The sequence below is a fragment of the Gymnogyps californianus genome, chromosome 6 (genome assembly GCF_018139145.2).
Source record: "Gymnogyps californianus isolate 813 chromosome 6, ASM1813914v2, whole genome shotgun sequence".
NCBI lineage: Eukaryota > Metazoa > Chordata > Aves > Accipitriformes > Cathartidae > Gymnogyps > Gymnogyps californianus.
The window spans coordinates 16,268,925-16,287,291 of record NC_059476.1 but is presented as its reverse complement, the minus strand read 5'-3'; the positions used below and the strand labels follow the sequence as shown (position 1 = coordinate 16,287,291).

Genomic DNA, 18,367 nt, shown 5'->3' with positions numbered 1-18,367 from the left:
GGTAGAAAGAAGGTCTAGGAACAGTGCTACTGTAAAGAACACCAGTATGGTGGGTTTCTGCCCTAACTGCACTCTTGTAATAGGTTAGGCAGCTCATGATTTGGACAGTTTGATCACCAGTTAAATGGTGGGGGTGATTAAAAAGCTATGTAGCAAGGAACATGCTAAAGTTGATCTATTATACATTTATGAACTATCTATATGCTATTTGCTGTCACGTGCCAAAGAGGCACAAGATGGCTTATGCCAGAGAAGATCTCATTTCCAGTGCTGTGTCATCCGATTTTACCCGTCCACAGGTCAATTCTTGTAGCTCAGTGGAAGCTTGTACCCGAGTCAAGAGTCCTGCAGCATGTTTTGGGTTGTAGCCACTGCCTAAGTTTTGTATCCAGGCCTGGATAGAAAGTGGCAGCACACTGTGAGCTATGTGAGGTCTGGACTTTGAAGCTGTTCTTTAGGCATGGAGTAAAAAGCAAGCTCCATGCTAACTAAAGGGCGAGAACTATTATTCTGAGTTAATTAAATTAGCTGACAGAAAGGATGATCAGTAGCTGTGGAATGGTGGAGGCTGCTTGCAAGTAGTGAACAGGTTACTAGTGTTTATGGCCTTTGTTTTGAACTTCTGGATGTCTTTCCTCAGACACCAGCTTCCTTCTGAAGTTCTTGCTGCTTTATTGAGGCTTCTTGAGTGAGTAAGCTCTGTCTGGAGGTCCCAGGAGAGTAAATGTTCTCTGTTGAGCTTAATAATTAGATATTCAACTTTAAATTTTGGTGTCTTGATTTTTGGATGATATTTTTATTGTATTGTAGCATGTCTTAATAGTGTAAACAGTGTCAGGGGAAATTCTTCATAGCATGCTAGGTTATCTTGGCAGGGGCAGCACTGCTATGTGTATTCAGCGTGTGATTTCCCGCATTGAGATTTGTAACATAAAGATTTTTTTTTTAACGCTTTTTTTCAGGGAATGGGACTTGTAATTGCCCAGGCTTTATCGGAATATAACAGGTAAAACCTAATTGTCTCTTGTTTTCCAATGCACGATAGTTGCTATACGTTTCCACAAACTTTTTTTATGTTAAAGCACTTATTTATCACCTAACAGCCCTGATGCACGTGGAGAGGCAGGGAATAGTCTTATGCTTTGAGGTACTTCGGCTCAGTTGTTGCTGTCATTGCAAGTGTAAATGCATCTGTACCAGCTGTGCTGATGTGTTTCAGGAGAGATCGTGCTGTAGGGGAAGATATCTATTGTATGTTTTTACTATCATGGATTTTACCTTTGTATGAACCTTGTAAAATCTTAGTCCCAAGTGAAAAGATAAATGATTTGCTGAGTACTTCTCTGTTAGAAAATTGATTTAACTGAAACACGATCTAAACCAAACAAATGTATCCAGGACTATCCACACGCCAGATCAGAGATGATTAGGTGATGTATGCTCTTGCAAATGGTGGAAAGCATTAACTGCTTCTGAAGAAAGAGCCAGAAAGCCAGCAGTAGGGGTAGCATGTTCCCAGCCTCTGCTTCATAAGCAACAGCACAAAATGTGTAAGTTTTCCTAAGAAGAAAGTGCTTCAGAAAAATTTGGAAACTTACAGCAATTTCACCTGAGCAACCCAAGACTTTTTTTTGTGCAGTAGGATTCTCAAAGTATCCAGAAAAATGTTTTAATTCCTTTGAAGGTCTGCTATTATAGATATGCAGATGACTGGCAAGATCAGCAAATCATGTAAATGTGTTTAACAGAGTAAATTATTAGAGTAAAGCAGAAAAAACCTCACTCACCCAACTTCCTTCATTCGGACAAAAGCTGTGTCAGACTGCGGCCTGTTTTGCTTAGCTCTTTCTTTTCCCCTTCCCAAAAAATTTAAATTGTTTTGTTGCATGTTGTATTGTGTGTGATCAGATTCCTGTATGAAAGACACAATATATGGCCATGTAAGCTTTGCTAGTCCATTTGAATGCCAAATGAAGCAACTTAGCTTAAATCTGAGGTACCCGACCTATTTGTTGACTTCACTTACTCCAGTTCCAGTCCCTTCACTTACCCCAGGAACGTGGGATCAGGCCATTAACTATAGTGGTCATCATGGTTTCTGCTGGCCATACAGTGATCGACTCTGGTTTAGTCTGTAGCGGTTGATGATTGAAATGAAACTGTTCTGTGTTTACTGACTGTGTGTGTTCATGTGGTTCATTACTGTTTTGCTGGTGCAGGACGAAATTTCCTAAGTCACTTTGTCCCTTTCCTTCGGCGTTAGCCCAGACTGGAGGTATCCTCTGTAACAGCACAAGCGTTGTTCAGTCTGACATCTTTCAGCAACCCCACTTCACCTCTACACGATTTACAAATAGTTTAATACCTTTTGCATCTCTTTTTGAGAGTTCTTGAAGAGGGCTTGTGAATGTTGAAGCTTTCTCCATCCTGTATCCTTATCAGATAAGACTGTCTCATAGGAATTTAGATAAAATAACCCTAGTTCCATTTCTAACCCTGAAGCTTCATCCTTAGCCCTTTTTGTTTAGGCAATACAAAGATAAGGAAGAGGAGCACCAGAGTGGTTTCTTCTCAGCCCTAACTAATATGGTAAGCAAGCAAGCAGTGTTTTTCTATTCTTAAAATAGGTGCCTTCATGGATGTTCAGCAGGAGGGTGTTTCCAAAAACTGAGTTTGGGATGTGGGTTCTGGAGGAGGAGATGCATTGATCCAATCCAAACCAAATACAACTGAAATGGCTGTATTCTGAGGAGCGTGGTGTTGTCTGACTGCGAAAGCTCTTTCAAAGGATGAGATCTCTGTTCTGGTGTTGATAATTGAAATTGTTTTCCTTCATCTTCTTTATTCTAGTTGACTTTATTTTAAAAATCACAATTGCTTGTTGGACAGTTTTAAACAGCTACTTATTTTTAAAAACAAGTTGCTGCTCTGCTGATGTAGCCTAAAACAGAGAAGCTGAATATTTTTGTGGCAAAGTCTAGTCTGTCACTAGCTTTAGAGATCTGTTCCTTTACTGTCTGGTTTTTCAAGCCTGGGTGCACTGTAGCTATGAAGTAAGCTTGGATTCTGCAATGGGCAGTGTCTGCATTTTCGGAGGAGTACCCTCCAAAGGCAATTGTGAATTTCTTCCTTGTAAAGAGTATGCACTGTTCCCCTTGTTCAGCTTGGCTTTGCTTTAGTCTGAGATTTAATTGTAGTCTGAGATCTAACTGACAGGAAAATTTCCTGTAAGGATAGTTCAGTGTTGACAGCTCTCTGTCAGGAGTGACATGGGTAAAACTGCTACCACTTTGGGGCAAGCAGATAGGAAATGATCTCTGTTGTCCTCTTACAGAATTGCAGACTAATCCAGCTTGGGATTCAAGATACAGTCCTTTTTTTCCTCTTTTGTGATCTGACAGGGGAAGCATTGGTCAGTGACAGCAGTGCAAAATAAAATGCGTTTGTAGATGGTCATGCTGTTTCCCATTTGTATTTTACTAGTATTAGAAAGAAAGTTGCATGTGTGCCTTGGATGGGAGAGGTGTTCTCAGGGCACTTCTGATTTAGTTAAATCCATGTCTTCTCTCTTGTTGTCTATTAGCTTTCACAAATTCCTCCTATGCAATACTCTTTCTTTCCATAGGTGGGCAGCATGTTCATAGCAGATGCTGATGAGAAGATCTCAGTCCAGTAAGTGCACAGATGTTAGTTACACAATGAATGGCAACTCACCACACTGGTCAACGTGATCTGCTCCATCCTGGAGCTGTTCTAATGTAGCAAAGGAAACTAGAGAGACAAGTTCTCTTGTAACTAAAACGGTACCACACCCCTGCAATCCAAGGATTCTCACTTAAGTGAGAAGGGTGCAGCAGGAGGAGCCACAGCTGAATTGCTTGTAATGAAGTGTATAAAACCCCCCCTGTGGTTTTTGTGAGGCATTTTTAACATGTAATAGGCATGTTGGAGGTGGCAGATGGGAAGTGATGGTTCGTGCACTCTTGTCCCCAACAAAATGTTTTCTAAATCAAGGGGGCATGTGATTAATATGAGGGTTTGTGGTGTCTGTAGGAACCTCTGCCCTTAAAAGAAAAGACTTTAAAGAGAAAACACTGTTTGAGCAACGAGGGAGACCTTCAGCAGGAAGGGAACAAAGCAGAGGCAGAGTTTTATATAGTTGAAGAAAAAATTTCTTCTTTCAGATGGGCCATGCTTCTGAAAAACTTTGCTCTTGGGATTCTCATCTGATGTTAGCCCTTAACTAACTGTGCTTTTGTCTGTATCCTTTCCACAGAACGAATGAAGCAATCCTTCTGGCCCTCTATGAAGCTGTTCACTTAAATCGGAATTTCATCACAGTTCTGGCACAAGTGAGTTTCAGTGCGATGTTTGCCCATTTCTTTGTAGTGGATGTCTTTGAAATTAGAAAGTCAAAAATGGAATTGGTGAAAAAATAAGTTTTCTTTTTTTTCCCTGCTTACTTGTCATAGGTGTAGATGAGCATGAAAGATCAGAAGCAGACCAGGGCCTGGGTTTATTATACTTTTAGGAAATGCTTCCTGCCTTGCCAGAAAATGAGTAAAGTTTTGAGGGCACAGCTCATGTTGGAATGAGCCATTTTTCCCACTGAATGGGAAAGGCTGTGTGGAGTGCCTTCTGTGCCCTATTGATACTGCCTTTAGGGGGAGGATGAAGTGAGTGGACTGGTAGGGATAAGGTTGCTGCAGCTATCGGAGCAATTCATGCTCCTCTTAGTTTAGGGTTGAGGAAAGAGGCTGACCCTGCTCCAAAGTTGGATGAATTGTCCTGTGTGAGTGTGCACAGATGGCGTGTTGTTGTCTGTTTGGGTATCCTTCATTTAGGGACTAATTGACATGTGATGACTGTTGTTTCAAATACTGTTTTGTGTTCAAACTTCCTTGGAGAGCCCAACCCCTTTTGCTTGGGAGACTGTTGCTGGAGCATAGCACTCATCCTTGTGCTGTTTATGGTGAAGAAACAGCTATGGCAGCCTTCTGAGAAGCAGTGGGCTGCTCCATACCTCTGATCACAACCTCTGGATGCTTTTCTAAACACTGTGTGAGTTTGCAAAGGTGGTTATTGCTGGGAGACAGATAACAAGTCTGTCTGATCCAGTGATCGTGCTGTGGCTGGCTGGAAGGATAGCCTGATGTGTTTAGGAAAACCTTCAGGTTTAGGCTTTTAATTTTGGTTTGTAAGTACTGCTGGTAATCTGTGAGAAAAATGACATCAACAAAACATTTAACACCTTTCCCCAGTTATTTCAGGTCCTCCGAGTACAGCCATGCATCACAGGCTAGACACTTGGTATGACGGAGGAGACCTTTGGGGACTCCTGACAGTAGTGGTGATGGAAGAGGTCTGATAGGCAGATCTGCTGCCTCTGAAGAAAGCTTCTGTTCCATGGGTGGTTAATTTGCTGAGGTTCCCTGCCTCTCTTTTCCCAGGTTATTCATTCCTACCACTTGTGAGAGATTTCTGCTTTTTCACTTCTGTGTAATACCAACTTAGGCCTTTCTGTGGTCAAGATATCCCTGAGGGAAGAGAGACCTTTGGCAGGGAAAAGAGTAGGGCAGGAAAAGAGCAGCTAGAGTAAAAGCCCTTAAACTCACAAATAACTAGTTTATCCTTTTATTTTTAAAGTGATAGCTGAAGTGGCCACTGATCAGTGGGTTTAATTGAAGTGGAGGCCTGATGTTCTTGGGTGGATTGTCTGTAATCCTTCATTTAAGAGAGGGCAAGGTAGGTCGTGCTGTCCTTGGAAAAAACCTCATGAAAGCTGATGAACGGTCTCGTCTAAGTTGGTGTCCATTGCTAGGGACTGCATGACTGACTACCTGCTGCTGTGTGGGCACATAGGAAGAGCAGGGATACAGTTGTGTTAATGCCTGAAGTGTTAAGGTTTTGGTATACTTACCAGCTTGTTGGTCCTCGGTTTTTGCTGCTAGGTGGCACTATTATCTCTCAACTGATGGTTAGTGTTTGGGGAAAAGAAAGGTAAACACCATAGCAAAAATCTATGGAAGGAAATCTGTTTTATGTAAGATTTTCAATGGAAAATTGTATTTTAAAGTTTAAATCAGTACCTGTAATGATTTAAAATTGTCTTTGAATTGTAGTATGTGTGTCTGTGCTTCCCATAAAGTACCTGCATTTATAGTTGCTCATAAAATGAGATATTCAAAGACAATGTGGAGGATATCCACTTGTGAAAAATCCTGTGGAAATAACATCAAATCAGCAGTTCTGTATCCCTTTCTTTTATTTTGAGATTATGATGATACATTCAGGCAGATGATACATTTATGTAAAACTTGCCCTATGAAATGGACACTTTGCTTGGCAGCCAGACTTAAAATAGCGTGGCAGATTGCCTACAGTCTCACCAGTGTGGATAGATCCGGAAGGTTTCGGAGAGTAAAGTCAAAGCAGTAATTAGGCAGGCAACTATTAGCAAAGATGAAATGGGGAGAGTAACCGACTGATGGAAGCTAAGAGGATCGATAATGATAGTGTTATTTATGTTATGCACTCTTTTCCTGCAGTGCCTGGGCTTTATAGTGAGACAGGGAAGTAATAAATTGCCATCATCTTTGAATATGAACAGGTGGAGGGCAGGAGCAAGGAGAATTTGCTTTTGGAAAGAGAAATAAAAGGATCTTGGAGGAAGACTTCAAATGCACGCCCTTGGGTTGTTTTGGGGGGAATTGGAAGCTATAAACAGTGTAGGCTTTTGCATACGTTTTCCCATTCTACGCTGGGGAAGGGCATGTTATCTGTCTGCTGGGGACAGCCACCACTTTCTGACGTATTTTTATGTTTTGTGGAGTAAAAAAATTGATGTGCAGTTTCATTGTTAGATGTCCAAAGTCAGGAAGCATAGCCTTGCTTTTTGGAGGAGAGGCTGAAGTTTCCTGAGACTTCATTAGTCATGTCTATTGTGCGAGAGCGTGGAACAGTACAAGTAGCCATCTGTGTAACTAGTGCATAGGGAAGCTATTGACCTGGGCATTCATGTTTTCTGTTAGAGCCATCCTGAAATGGGGCTGATGACAACACCAACAAGCCCAATTCCAGCGACACCTGTCACTCCACTTGGAACCACTCCGCCTTCTTCAGATGGTAAGAAATGTAATGATCTCCTAGGGAAAAACAATTAAAAACTGTAAAATAACTAGCAAAGCATTTTCTCAAGATGGCAACTAATGAGGTCTGTCTGGAGCAGATGTAACCTGGTGGTCTCTTCCTGGAGCAACTTGCTTTACTAAACAAGGCAGTAAGCAAGATTCTTTGACTCAAATTTATTTCTGTTTTGCCTTGTATATTGCTCAATGAAATTATACTGATATTCCTTCTGAAAACAGTACTGTCCCGGTATCCGCATGAAGATATACCCAGCCCATTAGTTATTCTATGTAGGCTTTTACTTATGGATATTTCTAGCGTCAGGTTTTTCGCCTGGGATTATTTGTCATTGGAGCAGATTTACGGAGAATTGCAGTGGATTCCTGCTTGTCATTAATGCACTTGTCCCCAGCTTTGAATTAATTGGGATTTGAATCCAGCCTGGGTGTGGAGGTATTTCTCCCTCTTGTCTTTTCTCTGATAGGCTTTGTAAATGACTGCTTGCCCTGAGATCTTTCTTCTAAATGAAATGTTACATGTCCACGTAAATACGCTTTGAAATAATCTAAAATAAAATCCTTTTTGTTTAAGGTATGGATAGATGTAGCCTAGTTTAAGAGAAGAAATCAAATGGCTGTTGTCACGTACTTTAATGGCATCATCTAGATGTGAAGAAAGTGTTTAATGAAGGAACAGAGTCAGTTTGAATGGAGCACAGTTTGGAAATATTTCTGAGGAAAAGCAGCCTGGGTTACTCAGTTATATCAGCTATTCAGGTCATTTGATATCCTAGTTAAGGATGATCCTCCTTGTGGATGAATTCTGTCTGGTTACCATGGATATCAAAAGCTTCAGTTAAAAAGCCCCCTATGTCTCAAGTCTCCCTGTGCATATAACATAAAATGTAGAGGGACGGGCATTTTGTGGGCTTCTGTTCAATGTGTTTGTTGCAAATGTATCCGCCCACACACCATATTATACAACTGACAGAATTTATGCTTACCTACATCTACAGCTTGCTTGCACTCTCTTTTTTTAATTTACCAAAAAACAAAAGCAAAACAAAAACTCCATCCTGCTTTCAGCAGAGACAGTGATCTTGTGAAGCTTGAGGCTTCTTGCTGCTTGTAAGGTTACTAAGTTTAAGGAGAGGAGCTGATCTTAATGTGCAGCAATTACATCGGGAAGCATTCTTTATTTCTATTTGCTGTCACCTTGCTGATCCCTACTGTCACTGATAATTTTTTTTTTGAGGACCTTGGCTTGGTTTAGTTTGGTGGTGCTTTAGTACTGCTGTTATTTTAAAAGTATGTCAGAATTTTCCTCATTTTCTAAGGTCTTGCAACTCGGCTGTAAAATTTGACTATGGCTGAAAGTTAGCAAGAGGATTTTTGGCTTTGGAATGAAAAGATTGCTTTCTTTTTCCTGCATTTAAAAAAAAAAAAAGTGTAGTTGAGCTATTTCCAAGCTACAGCAACATGTAGAAATCCGTCTATGGGTTTCAGGTGCTTTTTTTTTGTACTGACTGGGATTAAAAATGGGTTCATATTCTGGTTTGAAATTTCTCTGGCTATTAGCCTATAATGTGAATTAAGACCTTTTAAAGTTTCAAAATGTGTGTTAAAAAAATCAAGGTCTGTAGCATGAACCAGGATAAGCAGTGATGTGTTCTTCAGAGTGATTTCTTCTTTTTTTTAAACATGAGACTTTTGCTAGAAACTGTTGATCCATAATATGTAAATCAAGTGTGCCTGTCACCATAGTTATCTAAATGTCAGTTTGCTTACTGTTGTTAAATATTCATTCACTGCGTTCATTGTAACAGCTCCGGAAGGACCCACTGGGGATATAAATACATTTTTCAGACTTTTAGCTAAATCTTTGAGCTACTCATAATATTGGGGGTGAAAAAGCTTCCAGTCTCATTGCATAGACTTTGCCAACAGACTGGGCACGTTAGCAATGTGTCAGGAGCCCCAGAGCTTCAAGGCTGAATGGACTAAAACAGCTCACACGTGGGGATGTGCAGCCTTTAGAAGCTAAAAGCTCCATTATCTTTTCTTTGATCTGATTCGAACAGCGAGGTTACATTGATGTATTTGGCCTGTTGTTTCCAAGGGCTACAATTTTGTATTCAAGGTGATTGTATAATCCTGAGCTCCATGAGAACTTCTGCTGTGCTCTGGGCCTCTCAGTGCTTGGTTTAAAGAATCCTGTATTTTACTGTTGTTTCGTCTCCTTCATCCTTCTGTGCTTGTGCTTGCCCCAGTTCCAGGGGTAAATAAGCCTTGCTTGCCTCATTACAGGGTTATGAGATATAAGGCTTGAATGATGAAAGGCGTTGTTTGTTAAAGCAGACTTTTCTCTGAACCAAAACACAGTTGCGTACAGGATCAAATCACTTCCCCTCAGAGCCCCAAACCTAGCCATCCAAAAATCCGATGTAATTCCTCAGTTTTTACAAGGTCCAATCTCATCATAAATACCTTTTTCTTTCCTCAAGAGTGAGAAAAGCCGTGAGCATTTCTGAGGACAGATGGAAGAGAGATAATATGGTTCTTAAGATGTGTGTCCTAGTGGTCTGCAGATCTGTTTCCAGTGCAAAGGGAGCCCTATCTTTTAGGCTGTTTTTATAGCTTGAGAAAAGAGAGAGCCTTCTGGCAATCGTAATTCAAGCCACCTATGACCCCCTGCATGTGAAAACCTGCGAGTTTGAGCTCCTAGGCAGCCAGAACAGTAATGTTATTGTCATGTCAGGACAGGCACGTAGAGCTGGAAAAGATCCCTCTGACTCCTTGAATCTAGTGCCTTGTGCTTGCAGGCACATCATCATAGAATCCCTTAAATTTATTAAACTCTGTCTTAATTTGTTAAATTTGTTTCTCAATAATTCCTATTGGGAGGCAGTTTCAGCATCTTGTTCCTTGGTTAGAAATCTTCGACTTTCCAACCTTCATTTCTTGTCAGTTTATACCCATTTATCATGATGTTAGCCTTACTTTGGAACACAGATAGCTCTTTTTCATACATTGGGTTACTCACCTATGTATTTTGCTGTCTCATAAGAAGGGCACTGTTCCTCTGATCAACCTACTATCCTTTCTCTAAACTTGTTCAAGTATGAGTTCATCCTCTTTGAACATGGGATCAGCATAATTATGCACAGTGTTCGAGACAAAGTCTCACCAGCACCTTGTGCAGGGCATTACTATGTTCCTATCTCTGCTGGAAATGCATTTCTGGATATGTTGTAGGACCACACTCTTCAGTGCTTTGTGTTGGTAGCTCGTCATCTTCTGATCTGATAGTGTACCATGGTATCACAGTGTTTTGTTTGCAGCTGATGAGCTCTCAGCTTGCCATGGAAATAAATCCCTGAATTCCTGACCTTATGGCTTGTATTGTTGAATTTCATCTTGTATTTATTATCTGGTCCTTGTTTTTATCCCATTCTGTGCGCGTAGTCTGATATTCCTCTGTTTACATATCCCAGCTTTCTGCCATTAGCAGATTCATGAGTAAGCAACTGTTTCTTGTGCCCGGGTCACTCACAAAAAAGAAAACTATTCCCTAAACTGACACCTAAGGAATTCAAGTAGTAACTTCTTCCCAGGCTAATAATTTCTCCAATTGTTTCTCCTTTGCAGATCTTTGATGTACTGTAAATTTCTGTATTGGTTCCCACCTATCTGCTTCACTCTTAATTTTTCATACAGAACTGTATTAAATGCTTTACTGAAGTCCTCCTAGACTAGCTCCATCAGTTTTGGTTTGGTTTGGTTTTTTTGTCTGAGCTAATTTGTCTTAAACAATATCAGCCTTATCTGGCCGGATCTGCAGGTAAATGCATGCTGCATTCTTCCCACTTATCTTCCCCCCCCCCCTTCAATATTTCTCATAAAGCCTTTCAGAATGGGAAGGCTGAGAATGGCCCTTGCGGACAGCTCAGGCTCAGTCATCAGTAAAAATGTGGCTTAGTCACATGATAGAGGTTGGACAGCCCGTAAACTCAGTGCTTCAGATGGTACATGGAGAGCGAGCAGGAGGCACATCATGCAATTAGCTGAGTAATTGAGATAGCTTCTTGTAAAGTCTAAGGCAGATGATGTCCAGTGTTAAGGTGTCAAAAGTACAGCTGGGGGTAACAAGGAGTGTATCCTAGAGAAATGCCAATGAACTGCTGTTCTGCTGCAGGTATGGAAAGTACATTTCTGCTCCCTGCTGTGTTGTGATTTCTCTAGCACAAGCTATGATTGCTTCTGCTTCTTGATTTTTTTTATAAAGCTGCTCTTTCTACCTCTCTTTTCTACCATTTTAGTCATGCCATAATTGTTACATTACTGTCTTGTGTTGCTTCTGCAAGAGAGGCTGTTGTTGGGAGGGAAGAATGGAATTGATGTGGACCTTTTGGAACTGAAATTCCAAAACTGCTGAAACTGAGAAGGGTCTTTGCTGGGCATGTTTCTTTCCAAACTGAGAATGATGTGAATGTTAGCTGTGTTGGTTGTAAGAATTATTTGGCTATCGGTGAGAATATCTTGAGCTTCCTAGGTTGGGAATGTTGATGAGTGCTAAAACAGCAGGCTGATCTCCCGCGGGGCAGGACAGAGAAGGGTATCACTTTGCTGGGTACCACAACCTATACTTAGAGCAGGAGAAATGGTCTCTGAGAGAGTGGTACCAGTCATCAAAACAAAATCTTTGCTGGGTGGTCGTGAAGGAGGAGGAGGTCAGGTGACCCTGCAAATAAGCTGATCCTATCCCAGATCTGTGAGTCTGTGACTTGGTTGTCTGTATAGTTCTCTTGTATGTGTGGAGGGTAAATGTGTCTTATCTTTGTTCCAGTTATAAGCTCTGCAGAGCTGCCTTTGGATGCTGATGTGCAAACTAGCAACCTGCTGATAACCTTCTTGAAGTACAGCTCGATTGTGATGCAGGACACAAAAGGTAAATAAATTCTATTGATGCAGCTGTGGATGCAGCAAGCAGTGCTTCCTGAAGTCAGGAGGGCATAAGAACATGTCTAGTGACTCCAGAAATAAAAGTTAACTGGAGTCCCTTTAGAGGACTGAAGATTCCACCTTTTGAGAAAATGAAACTATTTCTTATTGCGAGATAAGATTTGTGAGACTAGGAGGGACCTAATGCTGGCAGGAGAGAAGTCAAATATGGAAAGAATGTAATAATAATAATAATAGTACCTAATAACCAAGCCTGTCCCTATGCAGGAGATGTGAGCATATCTGATTCCCAACTGTCTGTCAGAGGCAAAGTCAAGTACCAGAGAACTGTATTTTTAAGAACATTTAGAAGCTGACACAGGAGGCGAAGCTCAGCATTAGGAAGAAATATTTCCTTTGTCCTTTGGTACTTGCTGGTTAAACAGGCAGCTCTTTAATTATAAAGAGAACAGCAGTAACTTACACTGTACTGGCAGTAATTTGCTTGAGAAGATATATTTCCATATTGTGCTTTTTGTTTCTCCTGATAGTTTTGTGGGGGTTAATTTCAGCTTGCTGGAGTTGAAGTATTGCTTCATCTCCTGCTCAAGGTACCCAAGGGTGCTGTTTTGCCCAGCGGTTGTATGGGCCGGACCACAGTGTGAACATAACAAGTGGTCTTTGTACCGTATGTCAGCCTATTACCGACTTTTGCTGTTAAGTTAGATGTAACAACTGAACAAAAATAGGAAGATAGCTGCAGAGCTATGATATGTCGATTACTGAACTTCATGAATGCTTGGCACTGAATAAGAGAGCAGGCAGGAGAGTTTCCTTGTACCTACTAGCTTGGAGTTAAATTGTACCTGGCCGTCTTGTTCTTGTTCAGTATGCAAGCTAGTTGAGGAAGAAGTGAATAATTGAAATTAGGACCGAAATGGACTTCATGAAAATATGTAGCGTACCCCTCAAAACCAAGGCAGAATCAGGTTTACCTGTATCTTTTCTCAGAGATGTTGCTAACAGGTTGGATGAAGACACTCTGATAGAGGAGCATCATTTTTAGACTATCCATTCCAGTGTTTAACTACCCATATTGTGAGAAAGCTTCATGTGCTTCCTAAACTCTTTGCTGTGATTTAAATTAATTACTAGTTATCTTCTCCAAGATAGATATTGAGAATGGATTATTTCTTTCTTCTTTGTGTCAGCCCTTATGTATTTGAAGTCTGCTTTCATGTTTCCTCTTGCTTTTGTCTTTAAGCTAAACCACGTCAATCTTTGCTCAGTCATTTCTTACAGATTGCACACATGAGGAGGGCTTACCAGCTCTCTAATCATTCTGATTTGCTTTTCTCAGGGTCTCTTGCTGATCCAAGTCTCTGATGGAACAATTTTATGTTTTTCAATTTAACTTCTGCGCTTATTAGTCACTGTAATATGGAAAGTCTACATAGGGCCTCAGGAACTGCCAAACTGGATTAGTTTGATAGGGAGTGAAATCTGATAGAGGGGATTCCTTACTAAACAAGCCAGTGAGACATGGTTTTATTCTGGAATGAGACAGGAGTTGATGTTTCTTTCTTTACTTTGGTTCTAGCTTCTATAACATTTGAAATTTGTGTGGCTGATAGACTTAATCTCCTTGCTGCTGTGGTAGTATGTGGCAACGAGCTCCACTGACTGATCATTTAAAAAAAAGTGTGCCTTCCAAACGAGTGTTTATTAATTCTAGTGGCTATATTCCTGTCCTTATATTTTGATGATAGGTGGGGCCCTGCCTAACTTTTTCTCTTCTTGTCTAAGACCAAGCATGTGGCACCAATATAGCAAGAAGAGAAGAAGAATGAATAACTCTAATTTACTCCATGTGTCTTGAGACAGGTGGGAACACTTAAGAGGGGAGACTGGTTTGTTCCACATCCAGGACTAGACAGTTGTTTTGGTCCTGACCCAGAGAGCATAATTTAATAGACTGCATTTGCTAGATCCTCCTCTTGTTTTCTCTCTTGTGTCAGTCAGAGGCAGCTGCCTTGGGAGAAACAAAAACTCTGCATCATTTTTTCCCACCTGTAAAATAGAGTTCATACTGATAGACCTCCCCATAGGTAGTGGTCTGCTTTGTTCCTTTAATGAAGGATGCTGTGAAAGTACGAAGCGTCTGTGCGAGTAACTGCCTGCATAGCTGCCCCATAACTGCTGAAAATGGCATGATGTTCACAGCACATTGGCTGAAGGCAGAGTGTGGTGTGAAACTTGAGCCTTTACAGCACGATCCCCAGAGAGAGAAGTGGTAGCAGCACCTACAAAAATATACAGGGAAGCCTTACAATAGGAAAATAACAAGGCTTCAGTGTATCAGAGTTCTTTGAGGCCATTTCTCCTGCTTTGCTGGAGTAGAAAACTTTTCACTTAAACATTTTAGCTGAGGTAAGGAGACATAGGAGAGACTTTTAACTCTCCCATTCCAAAATTCCTCTTCATCTTACTTAGTGCAGCAAGATGAAATCAGCACACTTCAGGGCACATCTTGTTAGTAAATATCTGTCCCTCAGCAGCATAGAAAAGAAAACAAAAGAGGCATCAAACTAGACAGAACGGCTAGCTATGCCCATTCTATGTATTTTTATAGATTACCATATACACACTAACTAGCAAAGCGTTTGTAAAAGTGACCTGCAAAGATGCAAGGAGTTTGGCTGATGCTGTCTTCTGATTTATATGAAAGTGGTCTGACTGTTTCAGATTTCCATCTCCTCCAAGTTTGACTCTAAGGTGGATGTCTGAGATGGCATGTTTAGTAGTCTTATGCTTTAGAGAAGCTGTTGGAGGTCTCAGGAATGTGCAGTTTTAAGCTTCCTCAGAATTTAGTTATAAGTATGTTGTTGTGGTTGTTTTTTGTTTGTTTGTTTTTTGTGGTTTTGGGGGTGTGTGGTGTGAGTGGTTTGTTTTTTAGAACAAAGATTTTTAAATGAGCTCGATTGGACAGTGCCTTGAACAACCTGATCTTAGCTGGCCCTGCTTTGAGCAAGGATTGGACCAGAGGTTTCTTCCATCTGAAGTTACTCTATGACCGTATGTGTCTTGGCTTTTTGGTATTTCAAGGTTAAAATTGAGAGAGAAGAGTTTTAAATAATCCAAATAAAAATTGCATTCTTCTGCCTTAGTCCCTCTCTATTTGTGAGCCCTCCAATTGTCATTCAGGGCAAAAGCTGCTTGAAGTTGTAAGATGAATAACAAGTTGCGGAACATGATCAGGGTGGAACTCCTTTGGTTTAAAATGCTAAGTCTTTGCAGACTTCCTTCTTTCATGGTCTTGCACAAAGCAAAGTAGGTCATGTCTCTCAGTATTGGGGTTAAAACTCAGGATTTGGAGCATAATGTGAGGAGTCATTCTGCTACACCATTCTATGCCTCTAGCAAAGCTTTGCTGCTTGTTTCATAACCTACAGTAAAGCTGATCTTTTTCTTTCCATCTTCTCTAAGAGAGGGACAAGCGCGTCTCTGCTGTGACAGAAAGACGAGGACTAACCCCAGTATTTAGAATATCTGTGGAAGTAAAACTGAATGAGATAGAAGCCCCACTGATAGTTACAGTGGTGTTGGAAGTTCAAATCAGAAGCTTTGCTGTTGGCGCAGACTGGTGATACATTGGTGGGATTTAGTGGTTAGACTGGAGGGTGAACGCTTGATGAGAGTAGTTAGACTATTAGCTATCACGGAGGAAGTAGGAGTATGAAGAATCTCCAAGGCTGGGCTTTTCTCTTGCTGCAACAGCTATCTCGCTCTTCAGCATTGCTAGGCTTGTGTGGCTCATGGAGGACTTGTTTTTTCTTCTTTGCAGATGAGCACCGGCTACACAGTGGCAAGCTGTGTCTGATTATCCTGACATGCATAGCAGAGGTAGGTTTCTTGTGTGAAACTGTTCAGCAGATGGTGTGTTACAGGGCTCTGTCTACATGCACGTCCCCTCCCTCCTGTTGAGCAGGGGAGCTGAAGATCCGCAGTGGTACCGAGTAGTGAGGACCTCAGGCACTTAACATTTTGCTAATAAACCTGATGCAGTACTGTTAAAATTGACTTGAAACTTGAAAATTGGATCATCTTATTTCAGTTAGCCAACTCCCAGGGATGAAGAGAGAAAAGAGTGAACCTAAGCCTTTTCTCTCTTAGCTGTTGAGTGACCTTGTGCTGTGGCTTTTAGATGAGTAATGTGCTAATGGCTTTCAGCTCTGTGCTGTTCATGGTAAACATGGGCAATGCCATACCCCTTCTGCCTAAGAAGGATACGAGTCTGAAAGAAAGCCGCATGGTTGTAGGTCCCTACAAGCAAGACAAGTAGCAAATCTGGTGGCAGGGTGAGAAAGCGGTATCACAGAGCTATGTCAGCAGTCCTGGCTGAATATGGTCCTGTCTCATGGGAAGTATATACTAATGGCTTGACTGATGTCCTGAATGGTGATTGAGTTTGCACGGCATTTGCATTTTGCTTGCTTGCAAGTAAAGACCTTTCATTGTTAACAAAGAATAAAAAGCAGCAATTTTGATAGCCAGTGTAAGGATTCTGAAGTAATGTTTCTTCAGGGTGCAGCCTGAAAGCTAATCGTCTGCATTTCAAATATTTATAATTAAATGTTTTTGGCACTTGAGTTCTTCAGGTAGATGCATAGATAATACAAGATAAGAAATTCTGTTTCTACATAGCAAGGGCATGTGTTGGTTCTGGTATTAAAGGGAGGGTATATTTATTACCCAACCTGGCTGTGCATTATCTGGAGGCATTGCTTTGATTTAGAGCTGGTCTTGGAATGAGCTTTGCCTGAGGGGTGGGACAGCTGATAAACCTACCTGCTAGTACTGCAGTAACTTCTGGCATGATGGGTCCATCAAAACGCCAATATAAACCTTTGTCCACGCAATCACAGGAACTTGCTTGCTGGAGAACCACCTCATGCGTTATATAGCACTTGTTAAACTCTTGACACCGTGGTGTGTGCAGTCCAGAGTTTGGATGAGCAAAGGAGGAGAATGGAAAATAAATTGCTAACAAAACAAGCAGTAGTGCAGACTTTAACTAAAGTGGAATTGGGATCAGGAGGGGTTTACTTTTGTGTGACTGGAGACATGGGTGGGACAAGAGGAGGTGACAAGTGGCTTTCTAACCTTATAGCTATATGTTGGGAGTTTTACACTGAAACACATGTGATTTGAGAGGCAAGTGGAAGGTGTTGGGCCTTTGGTTGGCTATTAATATCTCCTTCCTTTTCTTGCTCTTTTCAATAGGATCAGTATGCTAATGCTTTTCTCCATGATGACAACATGAATTTTCGAGTAAACCTACACAGGATGGTGAGTGTTTTCCTCCAGATGGTCTGTTTTCTTTTTGGGATGAGAACACAGAGGATTTGAGTCCCTGTATGTTGAAAACTGTGTCACAGACATCTAACCTAGATTGCTAAGGCATGTGGAAATACTGTGAGAAATGCAGTAGTTGGGGAATGATTTTGAAATAGCTCTCAGAATGTCTTACTCCTTCAAAGAACAAAGAGCTGGTTGCCCTGTCGGTGAATTCAGAGGCCTGTGTAGCTGGGGAGGAGCTGTGTATTATAAAGTCTCTGAGGAAATCAGTGGCAGAGAGAATGTTCTGCCTTAATCTTCAGCAAGTGTTAGCCCTCATGTGATATATTAATAGCCAGCCGGAGTTACACAGAGTGCTCTAATTTGGCTTATGCTTCGTCCTAGGTGGGGTGACTTACCTTCAAGGAGGAAAGTATTTTTTCCAGAGCTTTTTCCTATAGGTATCTGTGGAGGAAGTGTCTTTACCTGGCTCATGAAGCTCTGTAGTTACAAGTAACTTGAATGGTTATCCTAACTTGATGCATTCTGTCTTTGTGGTACTGGCAAGTTCCACCTCATCTGACAGTGAAGTAGCACTTGAAAGTGTCACTAGTCTAGGACAGAAAAAAAACGTCTTTATAGTGAGCATACTGCAAGGATGCTAGTCATTCCCACTTAGCAACAAACTTGCCATTCAATTAGCCTTTCTGGTCTGTTACAATAAAGACCAAAGCCATTTAATACTGCACACGCTGTTAAGAATACACATCAGACTTTTGGGTCAGGAGCAAATCAGTATGTTAACCAAGGGGGAGGAATTACTGTGTGATTCACAGCTAGAAAAACAAAAACCCAGTGGTCAGCAGGCTGAAAAGCAGGCGCAATTTTGCTCCAGCCATGGCCTTTAGGATTAATATAGTTAAGATAGCAGTTGGAGAAAAAGACAAAGGGAAGCCTGTGCT

At 41.2% G+C, this 18,367-nt stretch overlaps 1 protein-coding gene across 2 annotated transcripts in view; it reads left to right on the top strand.

Annotated features, from left to right (window-relative positions):
* Positions 1-18,367, top strand: part of ARMH3 (armadillo like helical domain containing 3) — a 133,934-nt gene that overhangs the window by 18,418 nt on the left and 97,149 nt on the right. For both annotated transcript variants that reach the window (XM_050899031.1, XM_050899030.1), the window contains 8 exons: positions 963-1,006; positions 2,529-2,589; positions 3,626-3,672; positions 4,277-4,352; positions 7,032-7,125; positions 11,974-12,075; positions 15,913-15,971; positions 17,352-17,417. In XM_050899031.1, coding sequence (XP_050754988.1) covers positions 963-1,006; positions 2,529-2,589; positions 3,626-3,672; positions 4,277-4,352; positions 7,032-7,125; positions 11,974-12,075; positions 15,913-15,971; positions 17,352-17,417 — 549 coding nt within the window. The remainder of the gene's footprint in view (positions 1-962; positions 1,007-2,528; positions 2,590-3,625; positions 3,673-4,276; positions 4,353-7,031; positions 7,126-11,973; positions 12,076-15,912; positions 15,972-17,351; positions 17,418-18,367) is intronic.